This window comes from Marmota marmota, unplaced genomic scaffold, assembly GCF_001458135.2.
Source record: "Marmota marmota marmota unplaced genomic scaffold, marMar, whole genome shotgun sequence".
Taxonomy (NCBI): domain Eukaryota; kingdom Metazoa; phylum Chordata; class Mammalia; order Rodentia; family Sciuridae; genus Marmota; species Marmota marmota.
This window is the reverse complement of record NW_025999913.1, coordinates 15,449,106-15,468,802: the sequence shown is the minus strand read 5'-3', so window position 1 is coordinate 15,468,802 and position 19,697 is coordinate 15,449,106. Positions and strand designations below refer to the sequence as shown.

At 44.5% G+C, this 19,697-nt stretch overlaps 1 protein-coding gene across 8 annotated transcripts in view; it reads right to left on the bottom strand.

The window, feature by feature from the left end:
* The window catches only part of Cdkal1 (CDK5 regulatory subunit associated protein 1 like 1), a 551,843-nt gene that overhangs the window by 390,019 nt on the left and 142,127 nt on the right, over positions 1-19,697 (bottom strand). For all 8 annotated transcript variants that reach the window (XM_048799852.1, XM_015494064.2, XM_015494065.2 and 5 more), the window contains one exon: positions 4,796-4,892. In XM_048799852.1, coding sequence (XP_048655809.1) covers positions 4,796-4,892 — 97 coding nt within the window. The remainder of the gene's footprint in view (positions 1-4,795; positions 4,893-19,697) is intronic.

The window sequence follows — 19,697 nt, the reverse complement described above, 5'->3', positions numbered from 1 at the left end:
GTGGGTGGGAGGGAAGGGAGCCGCGCACCACCAAGGGCAGTGCAGGCTGCGGCAGCCCCGTGGGAGAGCTGGAGAGGCTCCTCTGTAAGACTAAGGAGGGATGCGCCACAGGACCCTGCAAGCCTGCCTATGGATACACAGTCAAGGAAGGGAAATCAGCACCTGGGAGAGACGCCCGGGTCTCTGATCACTCCATCATCACTCATGATAGCCATTCTGAGAAAAAAAAAAAAAAAATAGGTGCCCTTTGGCAGATGAATGGAAAAAGAAATTGTAGTAAACATAAATGATGGAGTACTATTCGGTCTATAAAAAGGAACACCACCAATGGCCAAGGCATGGATGAACCTACAGGACCCTCTGCGGAGGACAATAAGCCAGACCCAGAAAAGCAAGTGCTGCATGATCTCAGCCATAGGTAGAAGCTAAACATGAAAAACGGCCAAACACACGGCAACAGGGCACAGCCCCAGGGTTACCAGAGGTGGGAAGGAAATTTGGAGAAGTAGGTCCAAGAGTGAAAACTCAGTCACACACAATGATTAAGACCAGAGACCCGGTGGGCCTCCCAAGAACTGTGGTTAGTGACATCATATTACAATGAATTTGCTAAGAGGGAGGAGAGGTGCTCCCCTACATGCACACTCCATAACAATCACGGCAGAGGAGGGACAGGCAATCTGCTTGGCTACCCTGACTCTTCTCCATTTACGTGTACCAGATCCACATGTCGCACATTATGAATGTGTCTGGTAAAAGGGGAAGAAATAACGTCCCATCTTTGGTAAGAATTATACATGTAAAAAAGTCTTCCCCATCAATTATATATTCAACTTTTTCACTTTTACCATAACGGGGATTTGAACCTGTAACAGCATCAGGCAGGTCAAAGTTTGATATTCACTTCTCTAGAGAAAATGTTTTATTTCTAAAAATTTTGCTCTAAGCTGTTAGGAAAGTCCCTACCTTAAATGATATCAGAAGAGAACAGAATTTTCAAATTTGTTATATTTGAGGAAGTCCATGGCAGTCACTGAGCAGCAGCAGCAATACACAACACTACGTCCCAGGCACCAAGCAGAGCGACGGTTAAGTACCTTGTGTGAGGTCACTCGGCTAGGAAGTGGTACAGCAGGGTGACACCCCTGTGCAGTCCAGCCCCCGAATCCATTCTCTTAGCCACAATGTGAGTGACATTTTTAAATGGGCTCCGAGTTTACGTGTCCTTCAGATATGGTGCTGACACCCACCCCCCTCTTTTTCCCCAGTAACTAGAGGGTCAAAATCTGGAATATGACAGAAAAACTATTAGAAGACGATGCAGAGGTGAACAGAAATAGTTTCCCAAACTCTGCCCTGGCACCCACACCGTTGTTAACGTGCCAGGCTGACCTGGATCTGCTCACCCTTGGCAGCATGGCACGTGGCAGAGACAGGTTGCATTTCAGCCTGTTTCAAACGCTGACTGCCTCACACACGTGATTTGCAGAATCCAAGTGTCCACACTGAAGCAGTTACTGCACAGTCTGCACCTTCAGGATTCCAGCAGCCAGCCTGAAAGGATGTCGAAACCACCGCAAGTCAACCCAGAACGGTCCCCGAGACAAGCAGACACCTGTGCTCTGCACACTTCCGCACTCTCCCGACAAGGCCCTCTGCCTGCAGGGCACACAGCTGGCGCGTCTGGAAGTTCTGTCATTAACAAACGCCATCTCTATTAACGTGGATACTGCATACCTGAGAATTAGCCCCACTCTAGGAAGAACTAACTGCTCCTGACCAGCCAACATTTCCAGGCAATTCCATGTGTTCTAGGGATCATCCCACTAAAGTCTCTTGGAGGCTGGAGAAGTTCTGGACTCAAACCAGCCATTTTGTCTCAGAACCAGAATGCAAGCTCTTTGAGGACAGGGACCTTTGGTTGTTTCATGTTAGCTGCACAGCCAGCACCTAGAATGTTCCAACCACCAGGTCTGCATGCAGTAAGACCATCTGGTCACCTGGGGAACAGATGCCGTGTTGGGATTGCACTGACACAGGAAAGTCTCAGTGGAAGTTTGTGGAAGTGCAGAATCCAATTAAAGCTGTTTCTCCTACCACCTGTTAATACCTTCCATCACAAGAGCTGTATGAAGAAGTCTCATTCTTTACTCGGCCTGCAAATCAACTGTGCAATACAACCCCAAGCATCCTGCTAAAGAAAGCTTCTCATGCCACTGAAAGTAAACTTTTTAATACTTAAGAACTACTTTTCCAGGCCGGGTTTGTACCTCAGTGATAGAGCACTTGCCTGGCACATCTGAAGAGCTGGGTTCGATCCTCAGCACCATATAAACAATAAATAAAATAAAGGCATTGTGTCCATCTACTACTAAAAATATATATATATTTTTAAAAAGAACTACTCTTCCTTAGCACAAAATAATGTGATTCGTTTCTTCATTTTATTGTGACTTACTATAATTCAGAAAGTTTCTAATTTTGCAGCATTTCTAAGAATTCTAATCAGAAACAGTCCTCTACAGGCATCCAATTAAAGATAGTTTTGGTTTCCTAACCTAATTTTTTAAATTCAGTCCTGTGTATCCAATCTTCATATATAAAATGTCAGTGATGACAAATAAGATGTCATACAGTTTTCACAATAAAAAAGTTCTATGAAAGGGTACTGACAGACAAACACTTTGATAATACTTCATGCTGGTGAGTATGAAATCAAATTACTACATGAAATGTTAATGATATGTAATTGTGGAAACATTTTACAATATGCTAAGTTAAAATAAAAAGCACACTGTGGGAATTAATGTATTTTGTGTATTTCCTAAATATCAGGAAATGTTTATATCGAACAATAAAGAAACAAGTGATGGCAAGCCCTTCAATAGACCATCAATGCAGGACTCCAATAGTTAAAAAGCTCATGTAAAAAAAACAGAATATACACAACAATTTGAGGTTGCAATTAAGCAAATGATGCAAAGGTTAAAATGTTCACAGGGATAAACAGTCATAATAATTGTGTATAGAAACATGAATTTCTTTACACTCACTTTTCAAAACATGTGTTCTTCAGTTATTTCTCCCATCATAAAGGAGCCAAATAAAATAAATCCAAGGAATGCTAATGGCAATGAAATGGGAATATGAGACAGAAAAAAGGGGTGCTATTGAACAAGACAAGCAATGTCAGGGAGACAGCTGTGTCTCAGCACTGCAAACTGCCTCCCACAAACAGCACCAGGCACCCTCCCTTATGCTAGGGATTCTACTTTCTTCCTTCTCTTTCGGTGCTGGGGCGCAAATCCAGGACCTCGAGCAAGAGCTCCACCACTGAGCTACACTCCCAGCACCCCCACACCGTGTTAGAATGTCCCCTGCACCCAAAAACACAGGAAGCTCTTCCTTGCACACAACAGAGTTCAGAAACACCACCTTAAGGTACACAGAGAAGAGGCTTTTTCTATTCCCCAGAAAGTCTGCTTTTCCAGCCATGTAATTCCTTGGGATAAAACCCAAGATGAACTGCAAGCATGTACATATTCCATCCTAAGAAAGAGCTCTATTTCCCATTTCCCCACCACAGCAGGATTCTATTTGCAGAGTTAGTGCAACATGAAGAGACAACTAAGGAGGCCCATTTTCATTTCATTCTTTAAACCAGGAGAAATCACAATGTAAATAGACAAATGGTGAAAACAAACTAGAGTCACCAAACATTCAGGCTGTTTGTTTAAAGGGAGAAGGTTTGTTCAAAGATTATTAAATTTGCTAGGGGGGCAAGGGCTTCACAGCAGAAAACAAGCCCATTACACTGAGCACCCAACACGAGCCCTGTCAGGAGGGTGTCAGAAGAGGAATCCCCATTAGCAACCTCAATGCCAGCTGCCCAGGTGAACGCTTTCTAGGTACATACGGTATTTTAATATATTTCAAAACGTTAATAAAGCCTGTGCTAAAGAGGATCGTTGGTCAGCTTACAGAGCACTGCCTACTAGAATGTTTGGAAGGAAGTGCCACCATTGTAAACCAACACTGACCGACTGCCCACTACACATGGCTTTCTGTGAACAGAGAAGGCTCCGAAGGAGAAGGGAGAAAACAGGGCAGGCTGCAGGCTCTACAGAGCCACTGCTGTCAGGGACAGCAAGCTGGCAGCAGGACAGTGCAAGGCTGAGGTGGCAGCCAGGGAGCACAGCATGCGCGCCCACTGTGCCAGCACTGTGGGGAGGGCTGGGAAAGAGGGGAGGAAAACGAGGAGGACTGAAAAGTGGTCCTCGTGAGGATACTAATTAATTCCCATAGAGATTTGGACTTAAAAAGATCACATGTAAACCTAAAAGCACGACTCTAAACATAAAATTCTTAACTGCATGCTGTGAGGGCAAATGACAGGTAACTGCACACACAGCAGGGGGGCCCAGGGGCAGGGTGGCACGCAGAGGGCAGGACATGTCGTGCTGGAGCCGAGACGTGGGGTGGGGCATTCCAGAAAGGCACCTAGCACTAGAGGTGACAGGTAAGTTCAGAAGATGGGAAATGAAAGGATATGGAGAAAGATGGCAAGGGACAGAGACCAGGTCACTCAGGGACACAAACCCATGGCCATGTTTTATACTGTGCTACTCTTTCTTAATGAGAAAACCCAGAAAGTTCCTGTGGTAAAATGAAAAAGTTAGACGTGACCAAGTTTCAAAGGCAATAAAGGAAACATGTCTAGGATAACAGGAAATGGAATGTGGCTCTGATCTGCTCATAGCAGAAGAGTGGCTTCTGCCACAAAGCGCCAGCTCACCCCGATGATGCTCAGCCCCTTGAGGTAGTCCTGGCGAGGCTGCGCCTGGGGCACACACCCAGCAAGCACGACTTTCTTGTTCTCCTCTTGAGCTTTTCTAAAAGATAAGGAAAGAACAGTGTGAATGCTTTTGCTCACAAATACATCCTTGAAACCGCTCTTAGTACAGGTAGGTCCCCAAGAATAACAGGCTGTTCTGAACCCAGGATTGTCTTACAACTGCTGAGGAAAACATAGCAGACTTCTGCACTGTCTACCACACCACTACGGAACAAGAGCAGACCCACCTGGCAGTGGCCTGCACCATTATCGTCTCATTACCAAACAACGATGACACAGAATTCACACGGATTTGAACCATCCTTGAAAACCACATTTTCCAGGTACACATGATGACCCTTCTAACTAGGTACCTATTTTAAATATTAATAAAAATGGGCCTAAAACCATACATCATCTTTCCTAGTTCTTAGATTAATATCAAAGTAAATTACATCTCAAAAGATTCAAACAGGAGAGCAGAATAACTAGAAGGTGTAACATCCCCTCTCCTGGAAATTCCCACTTCTTTCCGACACCCTCCTCCCATTTCTGCTCCCTAGAAAACCTACAGTTATTGACTGCTTATGCTTCCTGCCAGCCTGCCACCCACGTCCACACCAGCATCCACCATAACCAGATTCCTGTGGGATACAGACACACAAACACATATGCATACACACGTATCCACACTCAACACTGATACACGCGCACACTTGACTATTTCAGAACGGATTTCTGTGATACACAAACCTGGATGTGAAATCCACGATCAGTCACACATTTCCCTAGCACAAACTCTAAGTACGATGTCGCTCGCAGGGGTACATGTCTGGCTGTTGAATATTCCTTCACTGCACAGGGAGCTGGAGTGGACATAGCTCCTTGATACACACTGCACCCAGCAAACACTGCTCTGGGGCAGGGAACCCAGCAGAGCTTTTATCTTTTCCTAGAAACTATTCATATCCTTTACACACTTTCAAATTAAACTTTCAGATCTTCAGTTCTTCTGTGAGAATGTGAGCTTTGGGGTGTTCTGGTGCTCTTGTTTACCTTAATCTCTGTGTTTTCTGCACCAATCTGCGTCTCCTAGTGCCCCAGCACGCTCTAGGTTCCTGAAACCCAGGAGAAAGCTGGGGGTGTCTAAGCCCAGTTTCTGGACGTGAGACTTTATTGTGAAATGGCCAATCACACACCTCGCACACTGTGTGAACCTCTTCAGGAGCACACCTTCAGAACTGCAAGTCAACCAAAACTGGGACTAGCGGAGTAGCTCTTTGTGATAAGAGAACCACCAAAATCTGGGAAGTACAAAGAGAAAAATTCAATAAAGAGAGAGCAAAGTCCTACTTTAAGAGCACCTGTGATAGTTTCATTTCAGTAGCTTCTTAGAGTACTTTGATATAATTTTCCCATTTAGAATTCTGAGAAATCTTGTTAATAGATGTTTTTAAATATCCAACTTTGGTAGATTGCATAAAGCATCCAAGAGAATCACTGCCTGTTCTGCTACCTTTTTATCAGAATGAAGCACATCACTGCATACACACACTTTCCTTACAGTAAATGTGAAATGCACCACAAATGGAACATTCCTTCCATTTTCATTAACAATCTCTATGAGGAGGAGGTGCTTTTCCCAGGAACTTCAGCCATGCCACCCAGAGTCACCACCAAATAGCCAAGGAGACGCTGACCACCCACAAACCCACACACAGAGCCTGCTTCCTAGAAAGTGAAGTGGTCCATCCCTAAGTATTCAGTGTCTGAGGACACAGGGCAGAAGAGGTCCGGTGCCCGGTGAATTGTGGCACAGAGTGGATGAGAGAGAAAGGACAAGGAACAGCACACAGCATCAGGGAAGGAACTTTCAGTGACAGAGGGCCACACCTGTGACCAACAGGGAGGGGACGAGACTTGTGCGGCAAGAAGACAGGAAACAGCCTGGTGGAGACACCTGGGAGGGCGTCTATCAGAGGCGAAGGCCAACCAGGGAGGTGCTGCCACAGGGACAAAGACACGAGGCAGAAAGCAGGCCCCTGGGAGCCTGGTGGGACAGTCGGTCAGGGCTGACTGGGAGGTGGGAAGGACACCACCAGAAATTCCACAGGAAGGGAGCTTCGGAACAGAGATGCCCGACTTCACAGTTTATTAAAACATTATTTCAGGCTTTTGTTGAATTTGGCTTGAAAATGGAAGGGCAGACCAGAACTATAATGAAGCCAAAAATCACAGCCCAGTCATGGAGCAGTAACGCCACACTGTATATGGGACCAAGCAGGGCGGCAGAAGTTTAAATGCAAATTCTCAGAAGAGTCTTCCTTTAAACATTCTCTTCATACATCCTATTCTTTTTCTTTAGGAGCTTTGTTTGGGTTAATAAAAGCCTGATTTTTTTTTTTATTTAGATAGGTACCCAGCACAAACATTTTTGAAAGCTTTTATCCTTCAAAATATGAATGTTGATAAGAACAATACCTTAAGAAAGCTTAAAACAATACAAATTACCATATCTCCCTTTATAAGGCCCCAACGCTAATTAAAATGAAAACTGAACGTACAGTTAATCATAGTCTCTCGAAACATTTCCAAATAAAAATATGGCATACCCTTGTTATGAGCACTAATTCGAATAACAGAAGAAATAAAGAAGCTTTTCCTCTTCCAAGCATCACATGTAACAAATAATTTGCAGTGAATCTTAAAACTCATGGCAAAACTACCTAATGCTGCCCGAATACCATCCCCTTATTCTACAGGTCAGGAAATGAAGATGCAGAGAGATGGAGGTGGTCAGCACTAGAGCAGGGAAGAACACCCAGGACCTCCTAGTTCCTTGAAAAGCACCTTTCTAAACACAGGTCCCACTTGGGTTTTCACTGTGTGACCAACAGTGGAGACACATCATTTCATCAGAGCAGCACAGAAATCAACAGAGCTGTGACACATGCCTTGACTTCCAGGTAGAAAGAAACGCAGTGGAACCTTTGGCAGCTCTTGCTCACAAAACAACACTCTAACAGAGTGGTCAATGCATGGGCTACAAGTAGCAGGTAAGGACTGGGCATGGAGTCCTCTCTGAATTCTGGAACCAGTTGGGGGCAGAGGGGGGACTGACATTCATGCAACTGCCTGCCACTGCATTCTGCTCTAGAAGCTGGAGAGTTAGGCTATGAACTGCCCACAGTTGAAATAAAATCACAACAGGATTTGGTGAGTTTCTCCATCTGAAAAACTCCATTTACCTACATTTATACATGTAACTGGGGTGCATGTTCAAACCCAAGAACTGGGGTTCTGTTCAAACCCAAGATCACAGGACCGAATCTCAGGATCACAAGACTGAATGCTACACCTGACAAAACAAAAACATAATTCTATATTTTGTGTTCTGTGAGAAGATACTGTAATAGTAAGGGGATTAGTCTGTGTCCAAAGAAGAGCCCCAAAGGTAGTCATTTCTCCATGTCTGTGACAAGGGCAGCTAAATGGTGCCCCCCACAGATGATCAAGACAGTCCTCTTAGATTCACTTTTAAAGAAATGGCTGCTGTGCCGAACAGAACAAACTGCCACACCTTGATGAAGTGGCCACACGAACCAGTGAAGAAGTTCCCCTGGGGGACATGGGTGTGGCTTGGTAGTACAGTGTGAGCTCAGCATGCACATGGCGCTGGGGTCAATCCCCAGTGCTCATGTGGGCATGCACACAGAGGACGAAGTTCCCCCTTGATTCCCAGTTCAACCAGGTTCCTTTATTATGCTTACTGCCAACACCTGTAGGAACTATTGCTTATTAAAAAGTAATTCAGCATTTCTATTTTCATTCTACCACTCATTTGTGGACTTCATGCCAGATACAAGAAAAAAAAATGAAGATAAAGAGTCAATAAAATCAAGTTCAGTTTAGAGGAAGGAAGAAGAAATGGGCTTGGAAGCTGTTTCCCTCACTTGAAGGACAAGAAAGACCCAAAGGCATTTGATTATTTGGGACTGGCTAGCTTCATTTAGCATCATCTTCTCTTAACACCATCCATTTACCTGCAAATGCCATGATTCTATTCTCTTTTATTGCTGAGTAAGATTCCGTTGTGTATATATGCCACATTTTTTTAATCCATTCATTTATTGAAGGGCATCTAGGTTGGTTCCACAGTCTAGCTATTGTGAATTATGCTGCTGTAAACATTGATGTGCCTGTGTCCCTGTAGTATGCTGCTTTATATTTTTAAGTCCTCTGGGTATAGACCATTTTCTCTGATATAAGGAGAATGATTCGTAGTAGGGTAGGAGGGGGAGCATGGGAGGAATAGACATACTCTAGACAGGGCAGAGGGGTGGGAGGAGAAGGGAGGGGCAAGGGTTAGAAATGATGGTGGAGGGGCTGGGGTTGTGCTCAGTGGAAGAGCACGCGCCTAGCATGTGCGAGGCCCTGGGTTCAATCCTCAGCACCACATATAAGTAAATAAATAAAGGTATTGTGTCCGACTACAACTAAAAAATAAATATTTAAAAAAAAAATGATGGTGGAATGTGATGGACATTATCCAAAGTTCATGTATGAAGACATGAACTGGTGTGAATAGAGTTTGTATACAACCAGAGATATGAAAAACTGCTCTATGTGTGTAATATGAATTGTAATTGTAATGCATTTCGCTGTCATGTATAAATTAAATAAATAATGTTCACAATTGGGAAAAAACTTAGGAAAGAAAGAAAGAATACCCAAAGGTAGCAAGGAAGACTAAAAGTAGCCCTGGCGACAGTCCGCATACACCACTGTCCAGACCTCAGGGTAGCATGGTTATGGACAGAGGCTTCCCTGAAGTGAAGACTCCCAGTTAAGGTCAGGTCAGGGACAGCGGTGAGGGGCTGAGACCAGAGTCCTGTTCCACAGAAGCACAATCGGTCACTGCTGTTGCCCACTTGGTGTAGCAAGGGGCTGTGAAATACTTTGTTTGAAGAAAGGATTTTGTGGCTTTTCTGTGAAGGGGTTTAGTTAGTTCACTTTAGGAAGGCACTTCAACATGACACACAGAAAGGTTTTTAAAAGCAGTTACAGTAACAGGGGAAAGTGACAGAGGAGAGGAAATGACTGGACCTGAGACAGGAGAGCTGGGAAGAAGTGGCAACATGTGGCTGAGAAATCAGAAAATATGGACTGCGGTGCCTGCAGGCTGGTCAAGGGTGACAGACATGAAGTGGATGAGGAGCCCCCAGGGGTCAGGCAGCCTCGGGGCTCCATAGGGAACCCACTGCAGATAACAGTAATGATTCCTTGGGCTTCTGGGACGGTGCTCATCTCTGAAGCCTGCCAGGATGGCTACTGGAGGTCACCTTCCCTGGACATCAGAAACGTGACCTTCCCCAGATACCCTGGCAGTCCAAAATCAGGGGGAAATCCACGTAATTCTGGGAGGCTAACAACGGTCAGACGGGCACCCACAACTTAGTGAGTGGTGAGGCTGGTGACTTGGTGCCTGGGCTCATTTAGCTCTAGGTAACCCTACAGTGTCAAGTTTCGGAACCTGCAGCATCACACCCTGGAAAAATACTGGTGACACCTAGTTGCGTCACCTGGAAAGTCAGCTTGCCTCTGTGGCATGCGTTTCCATTTCTCCAAAACTGAAACCCCAAATCCTTCATAATGAAGTGTGCAGACTGTCCACCTTCGAAATGTAGCTCAACAACCGTTTCTGAAAAGCTGATGGCCGTGGGTTTCTCCGATTCAGACGTTCAGCAATAACACGTTTGTGCAAACTAAAGACAAACCAGCAAACAGCAGGTCATCCTTCCAGTTCTTCCCAACTCTCGGAATTATTCCCAACATATCTGCTCCCTCCCACTTGGCCCACCAAGAAATCCCACTGATGGTACCTTGGAAACAAGGGCAGGTTCCAACCACTTCCCCCAGTTCCCTGGCTGAGGCACTCATGTCCCCACCCTGCCAGCTGCCACCTTTGTGCCCTTAGAGGGCAGTCCCCATGCAGCAGCAGAGGGGTCCTGCCAAGACAGAAGCCAGAATTCAGCACCCCACCCCTCGAGGTTTACAGCTCATTGTCTCACAAAGGTTAACGGAAGGTTCTTGCGGGGTGTAATGGTGCACACCTGTCATCCCAGGCACTGAGAAGGCTGAGGCATGAGGATTACTAGTTCAAAGCTAACCTCAGCAATTTGGTGAGTCCCTCCGCAACTTGGCAAGACCCTATCTCAAAACAAAAAAAATAAAAAGTACTGGGGTCAAGTGCCACTAGATTCGATCCCTAGGAAAAAAAAAAGAAAAAAGAGCAAGGAACACCATGGTCCTTGAGAAGAGCAACAGGGTAACTGAGCAGGTAAGACTGCAGACTGGAGCCAGACCACCAAGTTTCCAACAGCGGCTCTGCTATTTACTTTGTAACCACAGGAGAATTACTTAACCGCTCTGAGCCTCTGTTTCTTCATCTACAATAAAAGTTCATACATTTAGAGGTTGATGTGCTAATATATGAAAAGCATTTAGAAGGGGACGGCACTTGGGGAGTGCTTGGTCAACATTCACTGTTATTTAAGAGAATCGTGGAGATCAAGTGGTAACAGGGAAAGCTGGACAGTACATGCTTATGAGAAAGGAGCTAATTATAGCACAGGACGCACACTGTCTTACTGTTATACAGAAGGTATCAAAAAGGTGGACACATAGGATCAACTGTGACAGGAAATACTCTAAATTGTGAATAACTATTTCCACCATAAGGTTAAGAAAATAAAGACGACACCTCAACATCATTCTTAAACAAGAGAAACACGTCCTGGCAGCTGTGAAGAGATCCATCCCACAGCCCCTCCATGGGCATCATCCTAAGACCAAGACCAGTCTATGAAGGCCAAGGAGTCACACGCCTCCCCGTCCACCTTGCTAGTGAGCAACACAGACTTGAACCTCCAACACCCAGTTTTCCCAGAGCTGCTCTTGGCAAGAAGCTTGGCCAACTGAATAGATTCGACCCGGTCCACATTTTGCACAATATCCTTTAGAAATAATGAGGCTTCTACTTCCCTTCCTCAGAGGCAGAGTCCTCCTTACCCAAAACTTCCTGGTGAACCAGTGGAAACCGTTCTTTTATTAAACTCCACCTCCAAAGAGCTTCCACTGATTTATCAAATACCTTCATCCCCTGCACTCAGCTGCATCCCAATTCATCATTAGTCAAAAAGGAAAAAAAAAATGTCAGTATTCTACAGGAAATGTCTGCAACCCCGCTGAGCTTCCATTCCCCTCAGGGACAGCACAGTGAGCCCAAGGGGCCTGTGGGCGGTCACCTCAGATAATTCCTGTACATATGAAATCCCTCCGTAAGAGGCACCCGAACCCTTTCTAGTCTTGTCATTTCATTTAATGAAAACGAAGCTGAGAATCACAAAGATTAACTAGGCGGCCAGAGGCCTCAGTGAAGACAAGGTCAGCCTGGAGTCCGCCATTTTGGCCCTCTGCTTCGACGTAGTGATGCCCTCAGCCAAGGGTTGCCCAAGCCACGGGGCTCTACGGCCCCATAAGAGCTCATCTCAGTAAGCCAAGTGTATGTCCTTCTCCTCAACGTGCCAACTTCTAACCTCTCTAATCTATGTCACCATTCCTGATTGCTATGCAATGAATCCATGGAAATTTCCGGAGTAAACAATGCAAATCAACAACTGCATTTGCAAATTCATCACCCAATATTTATTTGTTGGTTACAGTATATGCGATATATGCTTAGAGGCCCACCAGCTGCCAAGGGAATTTGTGCTTGGAGGAACACATGAAGTTGAGGAGACCCCCCCACCCAAAAAAAATTAAAGGATAAGAATCCAGATATACAAATGAATAATTTCAAGACCAAGGCTAACCTGGTTTTTAAAAAATAAAACTTTCCCATGACCCTGATTCACCCCAATTTAGTTACTTTTCCACAGTGCAAGCCCTCAGCAAGCCCTCAGCAAGCCCAGGTCCCTGTCCCTGGGTCTAACTGCCACGTTTACTGAATTCATCATCCAACTCGCACATCTCATTCTACAGTAATTACCACGATCGCCAAGAATGACTAACGTCACCAAAGCAGCGACTCCTTCAAGCTTCCGGGCTAGGACCATGTTCTTGTTCTGATCTGACAATAAGATTGACTGACTGTTGAACAGAATCAGAGCAGTAGACGACTAATACATTTATTTTTCTGCAAATGGACGGGCAAACTCGGAGCAGGTTATAGGAACACTGTTCTCACTATGAAAAGGAGAGCTGGGTCTGTGTGTTAATGCTTATTTTCAAAACAAATATGAGCCCGTATACGTTCAGCTATTCTCAGTTTATATCTTAAAATAATACATATTCAAGATCCTCCCAGACCAGCGCATTGTACAGGTACTTTTCTTTTTACCTCTGCATGGCAATGCATGGAATGAATGACAATTTATATGTAACTAGCTGTCTGTTGATGAAGATAAAAAGACTCCTGTTACTTTAACAACAACAACAAAAAAAACAAACTTTGGAATAACCGTACGTGTATAAACCTCTACACAAGTTCCTAGAATTGCTGGGCAAATTGATCCAATTTAAAAAAAAGAATGACTACAGTTAAATGAAGGCATCAGTCTACCTTATTTTAGGGGGAAAATTTATAGTTCTGGCTCTTTGAATTAAAAGGATAAAGCTTGTAAGATAATTCTAATGTTTTCTAGAAGGAAAATGTACACTTGGGCTTTGTTCTGGCTCCCCCTGCCTGAATACTGCATGAGTTGGAGGACTATTAAACCCCGGTCCAGGTTCTGGTGGAAGACTCAGCCAAATTTAGAACTTAAAATGTGTTTAAAACCCATAGAAATTTATGAGCAAAACTTTCAGTTTTTCACATCCTTCTTCAAAGTCACTTTTCCAAAGAGGTACTAATGTAAAAGCTGATCCCTCAGGAGAAAGTGTAAGTGAAAAGCCCTTTGTTATTTAAAGTGCTTTACAAAGTCGCAAGGCAAGCCTCTCCCAGAAGTCACCTCTCCTTGGAAAGGCCAGCATCTGCAGGTATGGTCTCCTTGGCTCCTTCATCTAACCATGAAACCCCTCACCTACTGGACAGGAGCAAAGAGACCAACCCCCCTTCAGCAAGCCACCACTGCTGCAGGAGTCACTGTGGTGTCACTGAGGGCTACATATATTTTAGGACACTTTTTAAAACTCATTTTTAACATGTTCTTGGTTAACTAGCTAATTCAGAAAGCGCGTTTGTTATGGGGAAATCATTTGAAAGGTTCTGCACTGATTCAGAACACTCATCCTTTTGGGGGAGATGGCATGATACAGGGGATTAAACTCAGGGGCACTCAGCCACTGAGCCGCATCCGCAGCCCTATTTTGTACTTTAGAGACAACCTCTCACTGAGTTGCTTAGCACCTCGACACTGCTGAGGCTGGCTTTGAACCCGCAGTCCTCCTGCCTCAGCCTCTGGAGCCACTGGGATTACAGGCATGCGTCACCACCCCTGGCTCACTGGCCCTTTCTGTAGGCTTCTCTCCCCTACCTGACCATAAGCTCCTTAAGGGCAAGGCCTAGACAGTTCACCTTACAGGACTCAAGAGTACATTTTCCAGGAATATTTGCAATTTAACAAATGAAAGAAAAGCTGATGACCAGAAAATAAAACTAGAATTATTACCTCAAGTTGTGATTAACAGCTGTGTTCTGTCTCTCAAGGAAAGATCGTAGAATGAAACAGACATTATTACTGTATGTGTACATAGGACTGCATGAACAATATGATTCTGCAACAGGTACACTCAGAAAAGTGAGAGATTATATCCCATCTATGTATGATATATCAAGTGCATAAATGCATCTACTGTCATGTATAACAATTACAACAAATCAAAAATTTTTTTAAAAAGGTCACCCTTAAAGAGAAATCCATTTTTTTCATCATTTGAAATAGAGAGGATCCAATGAAAGAAAATTTATTTGGTTAGGGTCAACCTCATTTATCTACATTTGAATCTTACAGCAAATCCTTCACCTTCATTTTCACAAATAGTTTATAATTACTGTAGAACTGTTGAGAATTTATTTTCTTGATGTTTAAATACCACCTCACCCCAATCCTCTCCTTTCTGCCCCTTCCATTTTCCCTTCCCTAACAACACAAGAAAACTATTTCCATTTTGTCGTCCCAAGAGTAATACAACTACGGGTTATGACTAGTCTGTCCTCAGATCAGAAAGTCATTTGTCACAAGCTAAGTGACTTAATGCAAATTTTTGTAACCTCAGAGAAGGAAAAGGGTTCATTTAACAGCAATAGTGTCACCATGCACCCCTGTCCCAGAGAGCATAGCAATTTTAGTTAAAGAAACGCTGCCCACCACTGTGTGAAAATGTCCCTTTGTCCACATGAATGGACACACAGCTTGTCTGTTGGCAACGCCAGGCGAAGGACCAACGCAGACACCAGTTCAAAGCACCAACTGAAGTAACCAAGACGGCTGCACTCACCACTCGGCAGCATGACGCAGGCCACACTGCCCACCAGGTTCAGTAAGACCCGTGTCTCCACCACAGAAGGAACTGAGCTCAGCGACCATTCAGAAAAGGCGTCAGCCTCGGCCCCAGCAGCTCTGGAAGACAAACACCAGGGAGAAGGCTTCTTCTGGGTTCCATTTCCCACCTCCCTGGGCAGTGGCCACAGTAAGAAGCCCACCACATCCACATGCAGCAAGTGGGATGTTTTTACCTGGTCAATAACAGTTACTGGTGATCCCTGTGGGAAAGGCATGATATTTAGGATCAAAAATCACACATGCTCTAGGACACCATGTCACACCTCTGGAATCCCAGGGACTCAAGAGGCTGAGGCCGGATGGTGCCAAGTTCAAGAATAGCCTAGGCAATCTAATGAGACCCTGTGTCAAAAAAAAAAAAAAAAAAAAAAACCGGCGATGCTGCTCAGTGGAAGAGTGTCCAGGGGGCTCGATCTCTAGCACCACAAGCACCACATGAAGAACAAAATGTATGCTAAGGATAAGATTAAAGAGCTGGTTTAACTACACAATCCTATTAATTATCCAAGCAAACAAAGCATGTCATTCTTGGGATGATGCTTTTTTAATTATTAGGACTAGCTGACATCTGTGGTTGATTTAAAAATGCCACTTGTCTCTGGAGATTTTTCTCTGAATTCTACTGACATCAATCATTACGTGTCCTTTAAGTAACTGCATTTCCTACTAGTGAACAGAAGTGAGCGCCACGTACAGGCACATCACACACACGTGCACACACAAGACCTAGGGAGAGAGAGAGAGAATGGACACTATTGCTGAACACTGTTTTAATCCCATAACTAGTAAGGGGCCACTTTTTTTCATTTCTACACACATAAAAAATAAACAGCCATATAAATGACATTAAAATTCTTAATTTGAAGCTAGAAATAAAAGTAATGGAGTTTTCAAAGAAATAGGGGAATTACACTCAGAGTTACCACAGGAATTACTGTGATGGAGCAAGTTATAACTGGAACTACAGTGGCCCTGTGACCATAGCCTTACTGAAAACACACGCAAGGGTGCAGGGGACTGGCTTCTCAATCCTTCTAAAAGGTGAAGCTAAATAACATGGTCTGAACTTATAAAGGAGTGGCAGGCAAATAAACACAAGTAAGTACCTGTGTCTTCCCAAAATTACAAAGACAAAAAGGTACACAGAAGTAGGAGCCATTCTGTGACACTGATGGAAAACTAGGGGGAAGGGACTGTGAGCAGCCCAAATTACAGGGCAACTCATATAAGATTTTTAAATGTGACATTTACAAAGAAAGCCACAAATCAAAGGTGAAAGGGGATGAGCAAGCTGACACCCATGATTACAAATGGACAGGGGACTACTGGAGTCCCCTCCTCACAGCAAGCAGCTTACAGAATCAGCCAGTCGCTGAGCGCCCAAGTGCATCTCCCAACAGAGGAGTGGAAGCGCCCACACACAGGTCCCTGAACATGAGCACTGCATCCAGGGGAGCAGGAGAGCATCTCCACATGACGTCAGCGCACTGCAGGACTCAAAAGCACACCTGGGGACCATCCAATCTCCTATCCCAGGATCTTGCCAGCTTTGGAGATGCAATTGGCAAAGTTCGGAAAAGCCCACGGGTCTTTAAAAGGTAAATTATAAAGGAAAAAAAAATGGAAGAAAACCTGCAGATTAAGAGAGTCAATATATATGGCAGGTTTTTTAAGCAACAACATTTAGCTTTACTGCCTAAGAACTAACATTTAGGGGAAAAAAATCAAAATGAAACAAAGAATAGTTATAATAAATATCAAAGAGTGGCCACTTGTGGAGGTCGGGACAGAGCTGTGACTTTCATGGGACCTCAGAAGGGTTAGGGGTCATGGCAATGTCTTACTTCTTGACCCGAATAGTAGCTGCACGGGTGTTTGAGTTAAAATAATTCACCAGACTATACATTATTGGGGGACTTTAAATTTTTATTGCACATCATAATACAAGTTTAAAAATGAAATACTTTCATAAAAACTACTCTAAAACTAGATAACCAGAGACTTCCCACAAAACAAAAAGAGGAAGAGAAATAAGCTGTGGTACCTGCCTCCGAAGTCTTTTGAACCTTCCTATGCATCTCAGAACCCACAGAGACGTGGTTTCAGCCCATGGCATATAAACAGGATGTCACAGTTAGCTGGAAGAACCCTGAGGCACACTCTTGGGAGGCACAGAAACTGCACTGGGTTCTCTGACCATCCCCGAAGTGACGAGGATGGCACTGAAGAGACCAACTAATGCAGAATTGTCACGACGGGGATTTCAAGGAGCACCACAAACCAGCCTGTTTTCTATATTCGGTGGTAATTAAAACCTACACTATTGAGAAGACTGTCAGGAAAAGCAAACGCACAAAGTGTTCATGGCCCACAGCTCAGGAGCTCTCCTTCCATGCCGTGTGTGCCTGGGCAAAGTCACTGGTGCTCTTTCTGAAAATAAAACAGCTTCAAAGACAAGGTGTGCTACAGTTGTAATGCCAAGTTACCCCAAAGGTGCACATGAAAGGCTCAGCCCCAGGGGGTGCTCTAGTGGGCGGAGCTGTGGATCCTGAGGAGGAGGGGCCTGTGAGAGGCCTTTGGGTCACAGGGGACACACCCTTCCCAGCTCCTGGTGGAAGTGCTTTTGCTGCACCAGGTTCTCCCTCCATGATGCGCTGCCAAGGCCCAAAGCAGGGGGCCAATCCATACAGACTGGAGCCTCCCAAATCAAAACTGACTCTTTGTAAGTTGATGGTCCTGGGTATTTCATTTTAGCTGCAAGTTGAAGGTCCTGGGTGTTTCATTTTAGCCGTGGGAAGCTGGCTCGGCACATTTCAAGAAGGAAAAGCCCACACTGACCATCTGAAGACCTCAATTCAGATCCTGACGCTGCCAGGAAATAACAGAAAAGCAAATCTCTTCTGTCTTAGTTTTCTCACAGATTAAATGAAAATGATTAAACAAGATGAACCCTGAAGCTTGTTCCAGCACTGAAGAATCTATGATTGTGGTAGGAAACACTGGCTCCCACGGGCAATAATTGCCACCAAAATCAAATAGGATTAAGAAATATCACAGTAACAAATGACATTATTAAATTTTTTTCATTTTCAAATAGTAATGTTTTTTAATTAGAAAAAGGTAGAATTTATTTGAGCCCACCCCCAAAAAGCTGCAATCTGTGTATAATTTCTCCACATCCAGTTGAGACAATCCTTAGTATATTTGAAAATTAGTAAATAAAATGTAAGAACAAAAGTCATCTTAACATCTTGAGTTCTGTTTTCTTCATATATCCATCTGTAAAAAAGGCAATGGTTTTTAAAAGCTAAAAGAATATGCTATTAGAAAATGGACAATGAGGCTGGGGTTGTGGCTCAACGGTAGAGTGCTCGCCTAGCACGTGCGGGGCCCTGGGTTCGAGCCTCAGCACCACATCAAAATAAAATAAAGATACTGTGCCCATCTACAACTAAAAATAAAAGAAAACAGGCAATGAGTTCAGCTCCGTTCCTTTTGCCTGGGGTTTGTGTTGTGCCAATGTCAACCCAACACATCAGACCCTCAACAATCCCCAGTCACGACATTGAGGCCCTAACAGAAAAGCAGGAAATGAGAACCGAATGTCTCTGTAGGATCAAAGGCAAGGCCTTAGAGAGTGGTCCTGTGAACCCAGCAGTGTCTCCGAGAGAGGGGTAACGAGGACCCAGTGTCGGGCTCGCACTCGTTACACTGCTTCAGGCTCTGCCACAACCATCTTCACAGGCATCACGTGGCCCCTCATGAGCTCCTCGGGCAGAATCCGGAGTTAGAGGAGGGACACGTACTTCACACACCAGGTAAGGGCAGGCCAGGGGCGGGAACGGACACGGGATGCAAGAATGAGAGATGAACCAACACTGGGCCCCATCACCAGCAAAATGGGATCCTTGGAGGATTCACCCAAGGGTTGGGGGAAGGGATCCCCCCTGCTGACACAGAAAGATAGGACTTCACATTAAAACCTGAGAAAAGAATCTTGATTCAGGTCACCTGTGCAGAAACAGGAGGCCTCAGAGCTTCATGAAGGTGGGACACTTCACCATCTGGGGGTGAAGCTCAACAACTCTCAAGGCCTCGTCTGCTACTCTACCATGATAGCTCACAGAGAACCAGGAGAAGGCAAACGGCACAGCTTCTAGATTTCCAGCAAGCCATATGAAAAACAAGGGGCTTGTGCTAGACCATAAATGGCCCAGTGAGACTCAACTCTCCCTTCTCAGTAAGGTGTGTTTGGGTGCACTGTGCACATTGCTCACCAAAAAAAAAAAAAAAAAAAA